General features: G+C 40.2%; 1 protein-coding gene across 1 annotated transcript; it reads left to right on the forward strand.

Annotated features, from left to right (window-relative positions):
• The first annotated feature begins 1,634 nt into the window (after positions 1-1,634).
• Positions 1,635-14,861, forward strand: clptm1 (CLPTM1 regulator of GABA type A receptor forward trafficking). The gene is made up of 14 exons (XM_012836242.3): positions 1,635-1,762; positions 5,245-5,387; positions 6,855-6,978; positions 7,097-7,249; positions 8,829-8,946; positions 9,233-9,318; positions 9,430-9,550; positions 10,120-10,364; positions 11,713-11,806; positions 12,196-12,386; positions 12,533-12,628; positions 12,728-12,863; positions 13,105-13,272; positions 13,571-14,861. Exons 1-14 carry the CDS (start codon positions 1,709-1,711, stop codon positions 13,753-13,755), a joined length of 1,914 nt encoding a protein of 637 aa, XP_012691696.1. The 5' UTR covers positions 1,635-1,708; the 3' UTR covers positions 13,756-14,861.
• Positions 14,862-15,632: the final 771 nt, after the last annotated feature.

Genomic DNA, 15,632 nt, shown 5'->3' on the forward strand with positions numbered 1-15,632 from the left:
GACTGTCACTACCCGATCCTAGTCGTGCATGCTCAGACACAAAGAGCCGGGCGGCTCTAGAAATCTTACATACCGCAATATTTTCCCTACAGACCCCTGATGGCAATGGCGGAGAGGCCATTCTCCATATTAAAAGTAATTGTAGCGGCACAATTTTTTTCAAGCTGTTATTTTAGGTATAAAAGTTAATGCTACATTTTGGTCAACTTCAGTGCAGTATGTCACCTAAGGTAATGTTTAGTCGTCCAGTCAGTGTTCAGCATTAGAAACTCAATTATGCCACTAGCCTGGGCTACGGAAAGCATCTATCAAGTGGTGGCCCCTGGAAAGACCTTACCTGCTGTAAGCGGCTTGAGCCCTGAACTTGAATTTATATGAATTTATATTTTGAAATCTGTTTTGAAAAAGCCTTTGCGTTTGCCTCACGATAACGAACTTGATTAACATTTTCCTCTGGTCGGCATAAAGGGGGATTTGTGACCCTCCTCTCGCAATCTAGGTTGCAGGAAGTGGATCTTCATGAGGTACCTTGCCCCACTATGTACAAATCTTTGGCCAGAGAATTTCCAAGGCTGCAGTCGGATAGTCTGTCCTATTGTCTTTTCCTAACCCCTTTTCCTTGACCTCAATGGAAAACGTCATGAGGTCAAGGAAAGATGTGAAGTAGAATTCATAAGACAACCAAATGCACTTACACTAGGCTACTAATTGTCAAAGGCGGATGTTTTTGACATGGGTCAAGCTGATTGTTGGTTGGGTTGTTGTTGCTGTCGCAAGGAATTGTGGGGCAATACTATCTCCTTTCCTTCGTAAAGGATGCTCCAGTGTACCCTATGCTTAAGGATATATGAAAGGAAGCATTGAAGCTTTCCTAAGCATTTAGAGCATTTTTAACATTTCCTAAGCATTCATTTGACCAGCTCTTATCATGCCTGTCACTTACATACTTCCGGGTCATTTCACTCAGTTAGATAGATAGATAGATAGATAGATAGATAGATAGATAGATAGATAGATGGATACTTTATTAATCCAGAGGGAAATTTAGGTCATCCAGTAGCTTATACACTTATACACTTATACAACTCACAGACATACATACATCAATCACATACACATAGGGAGAACATGTTCACAAGGAGTGGGGAGTTTACAGATACAAGAATGTGTCTGACCCTATGGTACAATATGCATTGATTGTGACAGTGTAGATGTAGATACCCAGGAGGAAAGTGTTCTTGTGCTGCTAGTGTGGATAGTGCAAAAAGATAGTGTTCTTGTGCTTCCGTGGATAGTGCAAAGATAGTGTTCTTGTGCTTGTGTGTGGATAGTGCAAAGAGATAGTGCAGAATATAAGTGGTTAAGTCTGTGCAAGGGGCTAGTATAGCCAGTAAAGGGATGTAAGGATAGTTAGGATCCTTCCTAAAGAAAAAAGACTATCCGAACGAGGCCTAACAGGCCTTGGACTCATAGACATAGGTCTATGCTTGGACTGGTCAGGTTGAGTGAAACATAGACATAGTATACTATAGTATAGTATACTATGTCTATGTCTATGGAGTGAAACACTTCTGATTCACTGTGCAGGTAGGCGTGGCCTAAATGTGCAGCACTACGGAGGCCCAGTTGAATCGGCTTCTACGCAATCTGAATTCACGCGAGGCATGTGATTGCACATCACCAGCAGTGTGCGACAGAGACAGGTAAGATGGCGGCGCAGGAGAACGAAGCTACCAGTGAAACCACCGTTAGCAACGGCGAGGTAAGCATATAATACAACTATATTACAGTCCATAAATGTACATCAGATGTTTTTTTGATGAGACATCTTTTTGAGTCTGTCATTGGCATATATCACGGGTGATTACTCTTCACATTTGCCGTAATTCACTATCGCTAGTGAGGAAAGCCGGGTTGTTTCCGACCCTACGAAGCAAGCTACGGGGAACGTTTCATTTTAACGTTAATGTCGTATGATGAACATTAAAATACAGTTGAACTAATATAAGGGTCACCCACTATGTTACTATTTATACTGGGTGCGAAAACTACCTGCCATCATTTCTGCTCGAATTCTCACGTTAGTATACGTAGACAAGTCCACTAGCTAGTTAGCTGATTTAGCATGCTCTCTAAAAGACTAAACTGACTGGTTTTTGAACGGTTTAAAGCTAGTTAGCCTGCAGGCTAATTTAGCAAGGTTATCTTAATCATCATATGCATTTTCTCTTTTCACTGTTTTATGATATTTGCGTTGGGTAATCCTCTGTTAATGATACTGAGCTAGTTAACGATCTCCAAAGCAGACTTCGCTATAGCGCCATTCATACATTTGACTAGGCTTGACAAACGGAGTGATAATGTCAGTATTCGAATATCTGATTAATGACTTAACACTTGAGAGCTAGGTAGCTGCTAGGCTAGTTCACTTTGCTATATTGTAGAGCTAGCTAGAATCGCAAGCTAGCTCACTGTCGCCCCAGGTAACGTTTGAAAACTGAGGCTAGCTTGATGAGCCATTGATGACTGCTTGTAAAAAGCATTTCTGGATGGGTCGGTAGGGATGCCTTGTATCCTTACCGAGCTACAACATATTATTTGGTTTGTTAACTGTAGTCATAGCCAGTACATTTTAGGGTTATTCTGCAATAGTCCACGGTGTAGGTTTAGGTTAACTTAGTGCTGAGCTCACTGATTTTCTTTTCATAGGAGATAGTCATAGTGAAAGGAAAGGTTCATTTTGGCCTAATACTAAATCACATTAACATACACGACACTTCCAAATACCAGTTCGCCTTAAATTAACCAACAAGTGTGTTCAATTTGTTATTATATAGTCTAATCTTAAACTCATCTCCTGATATTATTCTAGTATTCTATATTCTAGTGACGCAAACCGCGTTCACTGAATATGTGAGTAATGCTCAATTTTTTCGATGTGAAGGAAGTGACATTTCCATTGATATCCGCTCCTCGTTTTGAAGATTAAGTGACGTCCTTGAAACGTGTCAAACATTGCCAACAGCACTAACTTAGCCTTCTTCAGCTGGCCCTCCTATGTGAACAAGCGTTAACTAACTAGGCTGCATATTGACCTAATGTTAAACTGTGGTTTAAACTTGCATTACTGGTGTCTTCTGCATGCCAGTACTCAGGTTGAAGGCCTGTTTCTTTAGTTTTAACCAAACGTTTCATTGTATCCCAATTACTGGTCTGTTTCTTTAGTAATTGGTATCATGATGCCACCATAAACCAACTGTTACGTGCTAAGAAATCGGCTGTATGCAGTGTTGTATTGCTAATGTTGATTGAATGTAGGATCCACCTCTGACCTCAAAAAAACATTTTAATTTTAGAAATGGTATATAAGAATGTAAGGTTAAATCAATTTAGAAGAAAAACCAAACCATGTCAGAGGAACAGAGGGGAATTAGTTGTAGCTTGTTGTAGTGACATCTTTTGTTGATTTCTTTTTCATTTTAATTGGGTACATATTTTCTATATGATTGAGCCTACACATTTTCATTAAGATTGTCCTTTTATTGACTGCTGAAATTTGATTGCCCCCTGGTAACCATTTTGTTGAGGAGTGGAACTTCAGGAGATGTGAGCACATTTAGTATATCAAGTGTAAGCATACCAGATTTCAAAGTTTTAGCTTAAGTGGTTCTTGAGATTTTTAAATGTCAGTTGCAGTGCCTCTATGGATGAATGAATTATGAATTTCACAAAATCTGGTATCTTGTAACGTCCAAAGAATGTGGTAGTGATGGAGGCAGATATTGGCCAAAGAGTCATTGTAAGCCAGGGCCTCAAATTTGATTGACGCATATCTTGGAAACGGTTTTACAAATCAATCACTCTGTCAGGATGGTCTGAAGACTATGTACACCAATTTTCGTGATGATGGGATGAGTAGCCTCAGATGAGTTTGAGTTCGTGCCCTTTTCATGAAATAGATTTTGGGAAAGAAAATTGGTGGGAATGAGCACTTTGATTTAGCAGTTTATAAGCAATCTGAGGGGAAAAACCCATGCGGATCCCAAGCTATGAAACAAAACGTAAATGTGCTTATTGCAGCACCTGTGGCTGATCTGTTTCATATCTGATCCATAGCTTTTATGTTCCATTATGAATGAGCCTATGAAGTTTCATGAAGGTGGGCCACTGGCAAAGATTAAAATATTGAAATTTGATTGGCTGTTGTCGGCCATTTTGATGAGCGGGCAAATTGGCACTGTAGGAAATGTGATCAAATGAGGCCAAGTACACCAGTACACCAAATTTCACTCTTATATGTTAAGTGGTTCTTGAGAGATTGACAATTTAGCATGTGTCCAGAGAATGTTGTAGTGATTGTATGTATGAAGTTTGTTTACGTTTGGACCTTTACATCAGAAGATATTGGCTGCAGCGTTATTATGGGCCACGCTCTCAGACACATCATTTTTAAATGTTTTGATGAATCGGAAGTCCCGGAAGAACTTTTTTAATCATCATGGTATTGGTATGCAGATTTCGTACACTACATTTTGTGAGAATCGGATGAATGGCCTCTGGGGAAATTTGGCGGATGGAAATTGGTAGGAATGGGTGCATTAGATTCGGGAGCTTTCAAGGAATCAGCCGAAAAAAGATTTGAGGGAAAATGTAAATTTGCGTATTATATTATAGGTAACTAAACTTGCGTGAGAAGATACACTGGTTTGGAATTTATGCTCAAGATTTGGTGCGTGAGCGACTTGCGTTTTTTGCCCATCGCGTTTCTCTGGAGAAGAAGAATAAGAACAAAAATCCAGGAGACTAACATTAGTTAGATGACTAGCCACACCATGACATTAAATAAATGCTCATTAAAGGGTTTTCACTCTATGGGAATGAGGTATTTGTGTGTGTGTGGACAGGGGGTGTTGGTGTAGTATTTTTGCTTGAAATGACCATTCCTACTTCATACAACTTTTAAATGACACTTACTGCTCGCACCACAACTGCATGGCATGACACAACGTTCAATAAACTGCAGTTAATAGAGGGGTGCTGCGGATACACAGGTTTGTTTTATAAAATTACATAAAATACTGTAATCGGCAGCTTGCTCTCTACGTTTTCTTTAAAAAAGGTTAACTTGATGGGGAACGTGTTTATGTATTATGTAGAGTTGGATATTTAGAAATACAACTCAGTTAGGGCAAAAAAATAAAATAAAAAAAAACATCCCCATCTAACAGTGTGTATATTCTGCAGGTGGTGAGCACTAATGGCGGGGCTGCAGCTGACCAGGTTGCAGGTGACCAGGTTGCAGAGACAGCTGGAGCTGCACAGGATCCGGCACAGCAGCAACAGCCACCTCAAAACGCATGGCAGGTCATCAAGGGCGTTCTCTTTAGGTGAGTCCAGTCAAGATGCTCAGCTTCATGTTGATTCACTCCTATTCTCTTGATAGAACAGTTTACTGAGGTGTGGCAGGTGAAGAGTATTTGGTAGACTCATACTTCTCATACTCCAGTATAACCATTTAAATCCAAATATAATCATTTTCAGGCTAACTATGCAGTTATTGAACTTCCTCAGGAAGTGTTCTAAATGTCCATCTAGATCTTACAAAGGATTGCAATTTTCTGCTTGAAGCCACAGGCTATGCACTCATTATGGCTTGGGGTGCAATTATAAGCCATAGTCAGGCTCTGATATCCATCCAGCTGAATTATTAGGACCCTGAAAACTACCTTTGATTAAGCAATCTATTTGGGATTCAAGGGAAGTATAATATTGGGGAGGTGTTAAATTACTTTCAGAGTCTTGGTAGGTGTGTGTCTGCTTATGTCTATTAGTGTTCTTTGTGCGGTTTTTTTATGCTCATTGATGTGACCTATATATTCCACCTCAGTCTACGGAAACCATGCGCTGGTGTAAAATGGGCCATGCATACAAAAACATTTTGATAATTCTATCATACTACGTATTAACAATCAGTAACAAGTTTAATCTTTTTGATGAACCCATTAAATTGGAATTAAAACACAAAGTGCTCATTGTGCACACTACACCACTTTGAGGAATGTTAGAAAGCTGCTGTTTATGGACATAGAGGTTTAGGGTTAGCTATTATGGGTTGGATATAGCCAAATACAGCTAGCTAGTTATTTATCCCAAGTGCATCTGAAGAGGCTGATTAGCAACCTCCTGTACTGTACCTCCTGTACTGTTGCCAACGGTTATCCTTTAATTTCCCTCATTATTCATTAGGCTTGTGCTGATGGGCAATGCCACGACGCCTGCTTGATTATTTAAAAGCCTTCCTAGAACAGCGTTAGAGCTGCTCCATGTCTAGAAACATCCAGCTTTAGAGCTGAAGCATTGATATTATATTTAGGAGTGCAGGGGTGTTAGCAGTGGTAATTGGTGTCAGAGGAATGACTCCCTTGGCAGAGTACACTTAAGTATGCTGCACTGTTGCGACATGGTCCAAGGGAATGGATGTTTCCTCTGTCTATGATGGATTAAAACAAGTTTTAGGATTGAAAATGAAGTCTCTGGAGCTTTGCGCATGTAACTACGGCATGTTTTCGGACTTTGGATTTGTTGCATTAACTGCATTTTCCGTTCATAGTCTGTGAATGATTGCTTTTCCTTTGGCATACTCAAGCCAGTGTACTTTGCCCACTAGACCTAAAAATACAGATGCTGTATGTTTGTATGAGATCCAGTCTTAAACCTGTTGATTCAATTGCAAGCATTAAAAGTTTTATTTGCTTTTATCTGTTGTGATATTTTATCCTCACAGTAAGTGTTGAAGCCAGGCATTCGTTATACCCTCAGAGTTAAGCTGACATTCTTTAACCCTCCGTCTATAGGATCTTTGTCATATGGGCCATCAGTAGCTGGTTCCGTCGTGGGTCTTCAACTCCGGATCCCAACACGCCTGCCGGTGTACCAAGACTTCCCAGCCGTAACCTCTTTCCCAAGGATACCCTCATGGTAGGCTGCCCCACCAGCCCTTTGCCTCCACACAAGTCCTTCACATATTAAATACATATTCTTGAAGTGCACACTAGAGAATGCTCTCTGACTCTGCTCTGTTTTCTGTTCATTGTAGGATCTCGCTGTGTATATTTCTCAAGATGAGATATTTACGGACTTCAATGACACAGGATCACTATTCTGGTTCCAGCAAGATCTAGTCTATGGAGACTGGAGTATAGGAGAAGAAGGGTGCTATGAACATTACAAGGACCTGGAGATACCAGAGGTGGGTGGGTGGGGTGGGATTGGGGGCACACTCTCTTTTGATGGTGATTTTTCTACCGTAGATACATGGAGACTCAATCAGGCAGTGGTAGAAAAAAATCAGAAACTTCAGGAAGTCTCTGGCTGCAGTGAGGTTTTTTCTTTTTTGCTTAGGGAGGTTCCTAACTGAGTGAAATTACCTGGAAGTATGTAAGTGACAGCCATGATGAGAGCCATGTCAATAACGATGTCACATAATTACGTAGCCTAGTGCAAGTGCAGTTGGATTCTTTTGGCAGTAGTCTAAGGTCCTAATTGTCCTCCTTCCTTGACCTTGTGACGTTTTTCATTGAGGTCAAGAAAAAGTGGTTAGGAAAGAACATAGGAAGTAATTATTTTGAGAATCTGACCGCAGCCTTAGTTTAATCACCAGGCCCAGCTTACGTAGGTCACACTGAGAGAATCTCAAGGCTTCCATTATCAGTTTTTATCCAGGCAATTTAGAATACATAGTCACGATACCAGAAATTTAGTAAGTTCCATGAAAACAATAAATCGCATGTACTTTAACATTTGAACATTACAAAGACAACAGTAGTGTATAGCCTTCAAGTAATCGATAAAACAAAACTACTATTAACATTACCAAAAAGAACAGTGGCGTGAGGCTTTAAAATATTTAAAACAAGCAATACTGGGCTTAATTACAAACGGTCAACTTTTTATGATTGCACAGCATGTCAGTTCCAGAACCTGGTTAAGACATGCAAGAAAAAAGGATAGGCCCTAAAGCAAAATTATTAGTTTTGAGTAATCAGGTAGAGGTTAATGACTGTGCAACTTCTGCTATTTTCTTACAATGTACTAACACACTAACAGGCCTCTATATACTCAGTTATATATACTGTTATATCTTTTTGACATCTAAACAGAGCTTTCGTTGCTGCTGCACCACTGATCTTGAAGTCTTTTTTCTTTTCTTTTTTAAGATAATTGTTCCGTGCTGGTAGGCATTCTTCTTTTTTGCCATTTAATGGGAAACTAAAACACTTGTAGGCGTATATGCAACCCCTGGCAGAATTGTATCCCGGTACCTACGGTACTGTAGAAAAACGAGTACCATCATGTTTTCAGAATTTTGGCATCATCTTGGTACCAAAGAATTGGTTCTCGTGACATCCTTAATTTAGAAGAAACGTCTAATGATGCAGAGAATGTACTCAGTCCTGGAAACATTCCATTCTCCTTATCTCTTTTCCTGATCCATTTGTGTGACTGGGCTCAGTCCAACACATGTAAGACCTCCAGAGTTCCTCTGCTTAACTTTAATTCTAACTCCGTAAGAGACATCAGGGCATAACTACTAAATTAATATAAAAATCATAAGAAATTAATTCTGACTAGCAGCCTCCTCCATTTGCATATTGATGTAACCAGAAAAACTGGAATATTTATCAGGTTCCTATCTATGTCTGTCAGCTGAGTCAAATGAGAAAAACACACTATTGTTTTACAATAAGGTGTTGACTGACAGAATATCTTTGTTACTCAATATTTAAATACACCTCTGACATGATTGTTTCTTTACCTTTCTGTTGTAGAGCGTCCAGCTGAATGGCTCTCTCTACATCCATGTGTTCTTCACCAAGAGTGGCTTTCACCCGGACCCCAAGCGCAAAGGCCAATATCGCAGGCTGGCCACTGTCCATGCTTCTCGAAGTAAGTCATCTCTGTTTGTAATGAAGTCCTCCGTGATGGATAGATCTTAATCGAGTTAGTCTCCTAAAACCAACCTACACATGGCATCCATTAATTAAATAAGTTGTTTGTCCTTAGTCAGTTGGCTGCAGCATGGCCTAATGGAGAAGCTATCCCAAAGATCAGTACATGCTTATTAGGGGTGGCCTTGATAGATGAGATGAGATGATGAGACTAGAAATTCTAGTTCATTTCGTTTGTCAAAAAATATTCCTCTGAATGATTGATTTTTAAAACTGACTTTCAGTGCTGAACAAGTTCAAGAAGAGAAAGTTTATGAAGACCAAGAATCTTTTGACCGGCGAGACAGAAGCAGACCCAGAGATGATAAAGGTCAGTAAAAATGGGCTCTGCTCTACTCTTACCGATTCCAAAGTCTTCGTGGTTGGATTGTTTGATCGATGGTGTAACAATGTCTTTGGACTTGCCCCTCTTTGTCCCCAGAGGGCAGAGAGCCACGGACCTGTGGAGATCATCTCCCACTGGCACCCCAACCTCACCATCAACATGGTGGACGACCACACGGCTTGGGTCAAAGGGTCTGTTCCCCCACCTCTTGACCAGCGTAAGCCTCACCACGCCTGCATGCCTCTGTTACCTACACACACAGTAGCTCCTCTGCTCCCAGGACTCTGGACACACACCTGTTATTTCCATGTCCACTCTTATTACAGTAAAGACAACAAACAACACCATTGAGCATTTATTCAGCACACAAAGAGACTCTGTGCGGGCAGAGAGGCACCAAGGACGAGATAAGGGAACCTGGATGTTACTCGTTAGGGAGGACTGGATAGAGATATGAGCGGAACAAGGGCATTGAAGAACCTGGCCAGATCAAACAGATGGCAAAAGACCCAGACCCAGAAGTTGTTGTGAAAATCAGCTCTGATTGCAGAAAAACTTCATCCATAAACACCCATGAACTTTCCACCCACGTGGGCACCTCGCGAATACTAACCAATTACAGACATAATTTCTAAGTACTGCCTCAGTTAGTGGTAACTAATAATTGGATATATGTTAATAAGTAGTCAATCCTGTTAAGCCACATGGCAGAGATAAAGGAGTGGTTAGACTCAGAGCTGTATTTCGGTTACTGATTTTTCTTTAAAAATATTCCGCAATTAACAGATGTGCAGTTTGATGCAGTCAGCGGAGACTACTACCCAATAGTCTACTTCAATGACTACTGGAACCTGCAGAAAGACTACATCCCCATCAACGAGACCCTGAATAAGCTGCCCCTGCGCATCACATACTGCCCGCTGTCCCTCTGGCGCTGGCAGCTGTATGCTGCCCAGAATGCCCGCTCTCCCTGGAACTTCCTGGCCGAGGAAACCCACGACCAGTCAGACGAGGACCAAGATTCTGTAAAGGTAGGGACTGATGGGAAGGAGCAGATGCGAGATGTGATGAAGATTAGTTGGTTTAACCTAGCTGTTCAGGCGTTCGTGTAGAGCTTGAATTGGCCCTTACTGATAAGCCATCAGCACTTTAGCCGTCAGACTGGTTCTCCACCGCTGGTTTGTTTTACACCCAGCTGCTATGTAGTCTATAAAGGAACAGGCTAGCTTGTGAAGAGATGATTATTTGGGGAAAGATGGACTCTTGACAACAATAGAACTTTGGCCTTGTTTGCCTGATATTTAATGTCTCATAAATTAGGTTATCTCTTTCCATTGTGCTGTGTGCTGTGCCCTGTGGCTAGTTCCTACAGCAGTGGGCCTTTTGTTACCATAGAAAAATATCTTTGGTGAGATTCATATCAGCCAATCAAATGGTTTAAATTAGTGCTGTCAGTTTAACGCGTTATTAACGGCGTTAACGCAAACCCATTTTAACGCCGTTCATTTTTTTATCGCGAGATTAACACGTTTTTTGTTATATAATTTTTTTTTTTTTTTTTTTTTTTTAAGATTAACGTTCTTTTTGGCCTGGAAAACTGTGTAGTTGTCTAACGTTACGGTTTGAGTGAATGGTGAGCGGCGCGATATGGCGAAATGGATGATAAAAAGCTTCTGAATGGAAAGTTTACTTTTAAAAGTTGTGTTCTGCAAAAGAAGCGAGCTTCACTGTTGTCTGAAAATGTCAACAGGCAGCTGGCTGAAAGCAAAGAAGTAATAGGGTTACCTTTTATTGGTAACCTAACTGTTACTGTTCATTGTTTCTGAAATAAGAGGCCTGACTGCTATGTTCCCAGCAAACTTGAAAAAAAGAAAATATTAAGCCATGGTTTAACTGCACTATAGGCTGTCCTTGTTTACTTGAGATGTGCACTTTATAATTTTATTTTGTACCGCCCTGTTTGGCAATGTTGGTTTTCAATAAAATAAAACATTCGCATAAAGCAAGCCTATCCACTTTTCCATGTTGATAAGGGCATTAAAATAAAAATAAAATGATGGAAAAAATGTATAAACGAAGTGACATTTAGAATAGATACAAATTTGCGATTAATCGCGATTAATTTTGAGTTAACTATGACATAAATGCGATTAATCGCAATTAAATATTTTAATCGTTTGACAGCACTAGTTTAAATGTTGATCTGTATCTACGTTTCCTTACAGGTTCATTGTGAAAAGAGAATTTTGACTGAACAGATGCAGTAGTAGAGTAGAGACTGAGGCCTTACGAAATGGTGGACAGATTTCAACTAATGAAGCTTGACAGGCCAGCTCACTGCATCCAGTTGCAACAGTTGATAATGATGTGTCTTCACAGGTGGCCTTGCTGGAGACCAATCCCTATCTGTTGGGTGTGACCATCGTTGTCTCCATAGTTCACAGCATCTTTGAGTTCCTGGCTTTCAAAAACGGTGAGTGCGTGATTCACAAAGGTACAGTATGAAAACCCAGGGTGTCTGTGGGAGTGGCAGATCTGGATTGTCCCGTTCACACAACCACATACTATGAAGATGTATTTATAAATGCTATAAAAACTACGTAACTCCAAAAACATGCCTTAAAGGAGGTGCAGCAAATGGTTTTATGAAACCAATAAGCATGATGTTGATCACACTGTTGCAGACATTAAAGAGGACCTGCTATGCTCATTTTCAGTGTTCATAATATATTTTGGGGTCTACTACAATAGATTTAAATGCTTTTTCCCCCAAATTAAACTGAACATGTGTTTTTGTCTGGCTCTTTCTGGGTGCACTTCCTCGTAGAAATGCTCAATCTTCCTCTCTGTCTGTCTCCTCAGACATCCAGTTCTGGAACAGCCGGCAGTCCCTGGAGGGCCTGTCAGTTCGCTCCATCACATTTGGGGTGTTTCAGTCCCTGGTGGTGTTGCTCTACATCCTGGACAATGAGACCAACTTTGTGGTCCAGGTCAGCGTGTTCATCGGCCTGCTCATCGACTTCTGGAAGATCACAAAAGTCATGGACGTCAAAGTGAGTGGCTCTGACTTCTGCTGATAGTGTGTGTTTTTTTTTTTTTTTTTTTTTTTTTTAAATCTTACTATCGTGAGAACTGTAAGCACTCTCATATAATTGGTAGTGGTTCTGGTTTTAAGCTGACATTTTTTTTTTGTCTCCAGCTGGACAGAGAGAACAAGATTGCTGGGGTATTGCCACGACTCGTATTCAAAGACAAGTCCACATACGTTCAGTCCTCCACCAAGCAATATGATGATGTAAGTAGTCGTATTGACACCGAAATGAAACTGCACATACATTAACTTAAGTGGAGACAAACTTAGGACTCCTCCTTAAATATCCCTCTTGTCTCTCAGATGGCTTTCAAGTACCTTTCGTGGTGCCTGTACCCTCTCTTTGGGTGTTATGCTGTCTACAGCCTGCTGTATGTGGAGCACAAAGGCTGGTACTCATGGGTACTGAGCATGCTTTATGGATTTTTGTTAACTTTTGGTGAGTATCCTTTTGTTTTTCAAACCATAAAATGAAAACCATGAAAACCAGAGTTTCCAAGTAACCTTGAAAAAACACACAGCACAGTCTGTTTTAATTGGTTGTGGAGACATTTTTTGTCAGGTGACATTTTTTGTCAGGTAAAATGACACTCTGGTGCTCTCGCATACTGCGTGAACGTTCTCTTAGCCAGAACCATATTCTCATTCCATCTGTTTCTTGTTTATTTGTTGTTCTACAGGTTTTATTACCATGACACCACAGCTCTTCATTAACTATAAGATGAAGTCTGTGGCCCACCTCCCATGGAGGATGCTTACCTATAAGGCACTCAACACTTTCATTGATGACCTGTTTGCCTTTGTCATCAAGATGCCCATGATGTACAGAATAGGCTGTCTAAGAGATGGTGAGTGTTGGACAGTGTATGTCCAGTGATATAGGAGTTAATACTGGCTTTCTCCTGCCAGGTTTTTTTTACATAGCTGTCTGGATTTCTGAATATTTTCAGTAAAGGTTATTTTCATTAATGCTTGGCTAAGTCTCCAGTATGACGTCACTTGCAAGAATGGAAACGTGATTGAGGACTTTTGTCATTTCTCTTGTATGGTTTAGATTTGAAAGGATTTTCAAACATTTCTGTTTTTCCGTTCTCTGAATGTTCAGTCCGCAAAAATGACATCTGCTTTTTTTCCCCCCACCAACAGATGTAGTTTTCTTCATTTATCTGTATCAGCGCTGGATCTACAGAGTGGATCCCAACCGTGTCAATGAGTTTGGCACTAGTGGAGTGGAGAAGCCCAACAAGGACAGCCCGGTGGAGGCCTCCGACAACGCTCCCACGCCTGCTGCCATCACAGAAAAAGCAGAGGAGGAGAAGAAGAATGATTAAGCTCCAATCCTCTTCATCTCCCCTCCTTCTCCTCAGGCGAAGACGTAGCCAAACAGCTTCAAGTCGAAAATTCTTGCGTCTGTTTGCCAGGGGCGGAAACTGGAGTATACGGTGTTCTATAATTGACTCTGCAAAAAAAGAAAATTCAGTTCAACTTTGTTATTCTTTCATGTGGGATCCACAGCAGAAGAATCATATTTAACGTAGACTTCCTAATTACTTTTTTTTTTTTTCAAAAATGTTTCCATATTTTTGCAGTTTAAGTGAAGTAAAAATGTGATGTACTGTTTTACATATTGTTGGGATGGTGATATTGGGGAGGGGGAGGGGAATTGGGGTAACTAAAAAATTGTAGCCCATACGAGATGGGGAACTTAGGGTGATCGCAGTACATATCAGCAAATTATAGAGAAAAAAAGTGCAGAAAACACGAAGCGTCAAGCAACTCTGCTATTTTTCTGTGGATTCCTTGTGATTTCTTTTTTCCTCCATTCCATGTGTGAGCGCTGTGTTGAGGGGAGCTGGTGAGAAATGCATGAGCGGTTGAGGGGGCGGAGGTAGGCTTCTGTGCCGAGTCATAATGGCTGACCTCATCCAAATGCTACTTGCAGAAGATTGTGACCCTCATTTTTTTTTTAAGCAAAATTGTTGATGTTCCAGACTTGAACAAAAAAAAAAAATAACAGCCTTGTAGGTATTAATATATATTAATATTATTAATAATGACATGATTTTTTTTTTCTTTGTCACTTTTTTAATGTCCTGAAAAGTGTACAGAATCTCAGCTTGTAAACTTGTATTGATGTCAAAACTGTCTAGCAATAGTTGAAATGTTTCATTGACCAGGAATTTTTATTTTGAAATGTTCATCTATGCGTTCACACTCCATTGCAGGACCATGTTGACGGTTAACAGTATAGCCACATCGATTGATATCATGAATGGGGGGAAATTCCTGTTCCACCATCAGGTGTGTTAGAGACAAACAGCCTGTTTTGTCTTTGATTTTATTTTTGGTGCCGTAATTATGACTTGATGGGGCTTTTTATTTTGGTACATTAAAGTTTGATCATTCATGTTTATAGTAAAGCATAAGTACAGTAAAATTGTATGGGATTCTTGATTTATTTCCATGTCTAATTAAAAAAAAAAAAAATGACCATTGGATCATATAAGCTAATTCAGTGTTCATGAACTGGATCAGAGGTTAATGCATGGAAATGTTCTTACTTTAAAGCAGCTGTATGAAGGCAGTTTTCAGCATATTTTTTATCTAGGCATCTAGTTTGGTATTTTCTAATTCATTATTATAGTATATTCAAAAAACTCCAACGACAGCTTAGTTGGCACTGATAGCATTCTAACTGATGTCTTTTGGTCATATAGTTCAGTTCAGATGTGAATGACAGATACACCTTTCCTTCCCACTAGCCACCTAAATTATGCATTGTGTGCTGGGGTCATAACATAAATGTTTCACCAGTTAGTACGCTAGTCATTTCTAATCAGTGCTAGCTGTGTGCTTGCAAAGTTTTGTATGTCTTGGTAGTTACCTAGACAGTTTTTAGTCCAAAACTCTTTAATGCCATTTTAATTACAAATTGCTGTTTGTCAGATGTGTTGAGAATTGCAAAATTAATTGGATCGTAATGTATGGCCAATCGCGTAAATCATGGGGTTGGGGTGGCTCACGGATTTCAGTCATGTTAACTTGGCAGGCATGGTAAGTTTACATAATGACTACAATATGTTATGTGACCAGTTTCCTAATTAGTAGCGTACAGTCGAGGGCGAGGGCTCCATATCAACATATCAGGTCAGGCGTCAGGTTATCCTCAGTGTTATCTGAAGTGTCCTTCAGATACCTCTAGATGGCG

Source organism: Clupea harengus, chromosome 9 (assembly GCF_900700415.2).
Source record: "Clupea harengus chromosome 9, Ch_v2.0.2, whole genome shotgun sequence".
NCBI lineage: Eukaryota > Metazoa > Chordata > Actinopteri > Clupeiformes > Clupeidae > Clupea > Clupea harengus.

What these genes read in the sequence shown, in the direction of transcription:
- clptm1 (XM_012836242.3), top strand. Translation starts at nt 1,709, where the DNA reads ATGGCGGCGCAGGAGAACGAAGCTACCAGTGAAACCACCGTTAGCAAC. An exon ending in CCACCGTTAGCAACGGCGAG is followed by an intron (nt 1,763 to 5,244) that starts GTAAGCATATAA and finishes TATATTCTGCAG; the next exon opens with GTGGTGAGCACTAATGGCGG. An exon ending in TTCCCAAGGATACCCTCATG is followed by an intron (nt 6,979 to 7,096) that starts GTAGGCTGCCCC and finishes TGTTCATTGTAG; the next exon opens with GATCTCGCTGTGTATATTTC.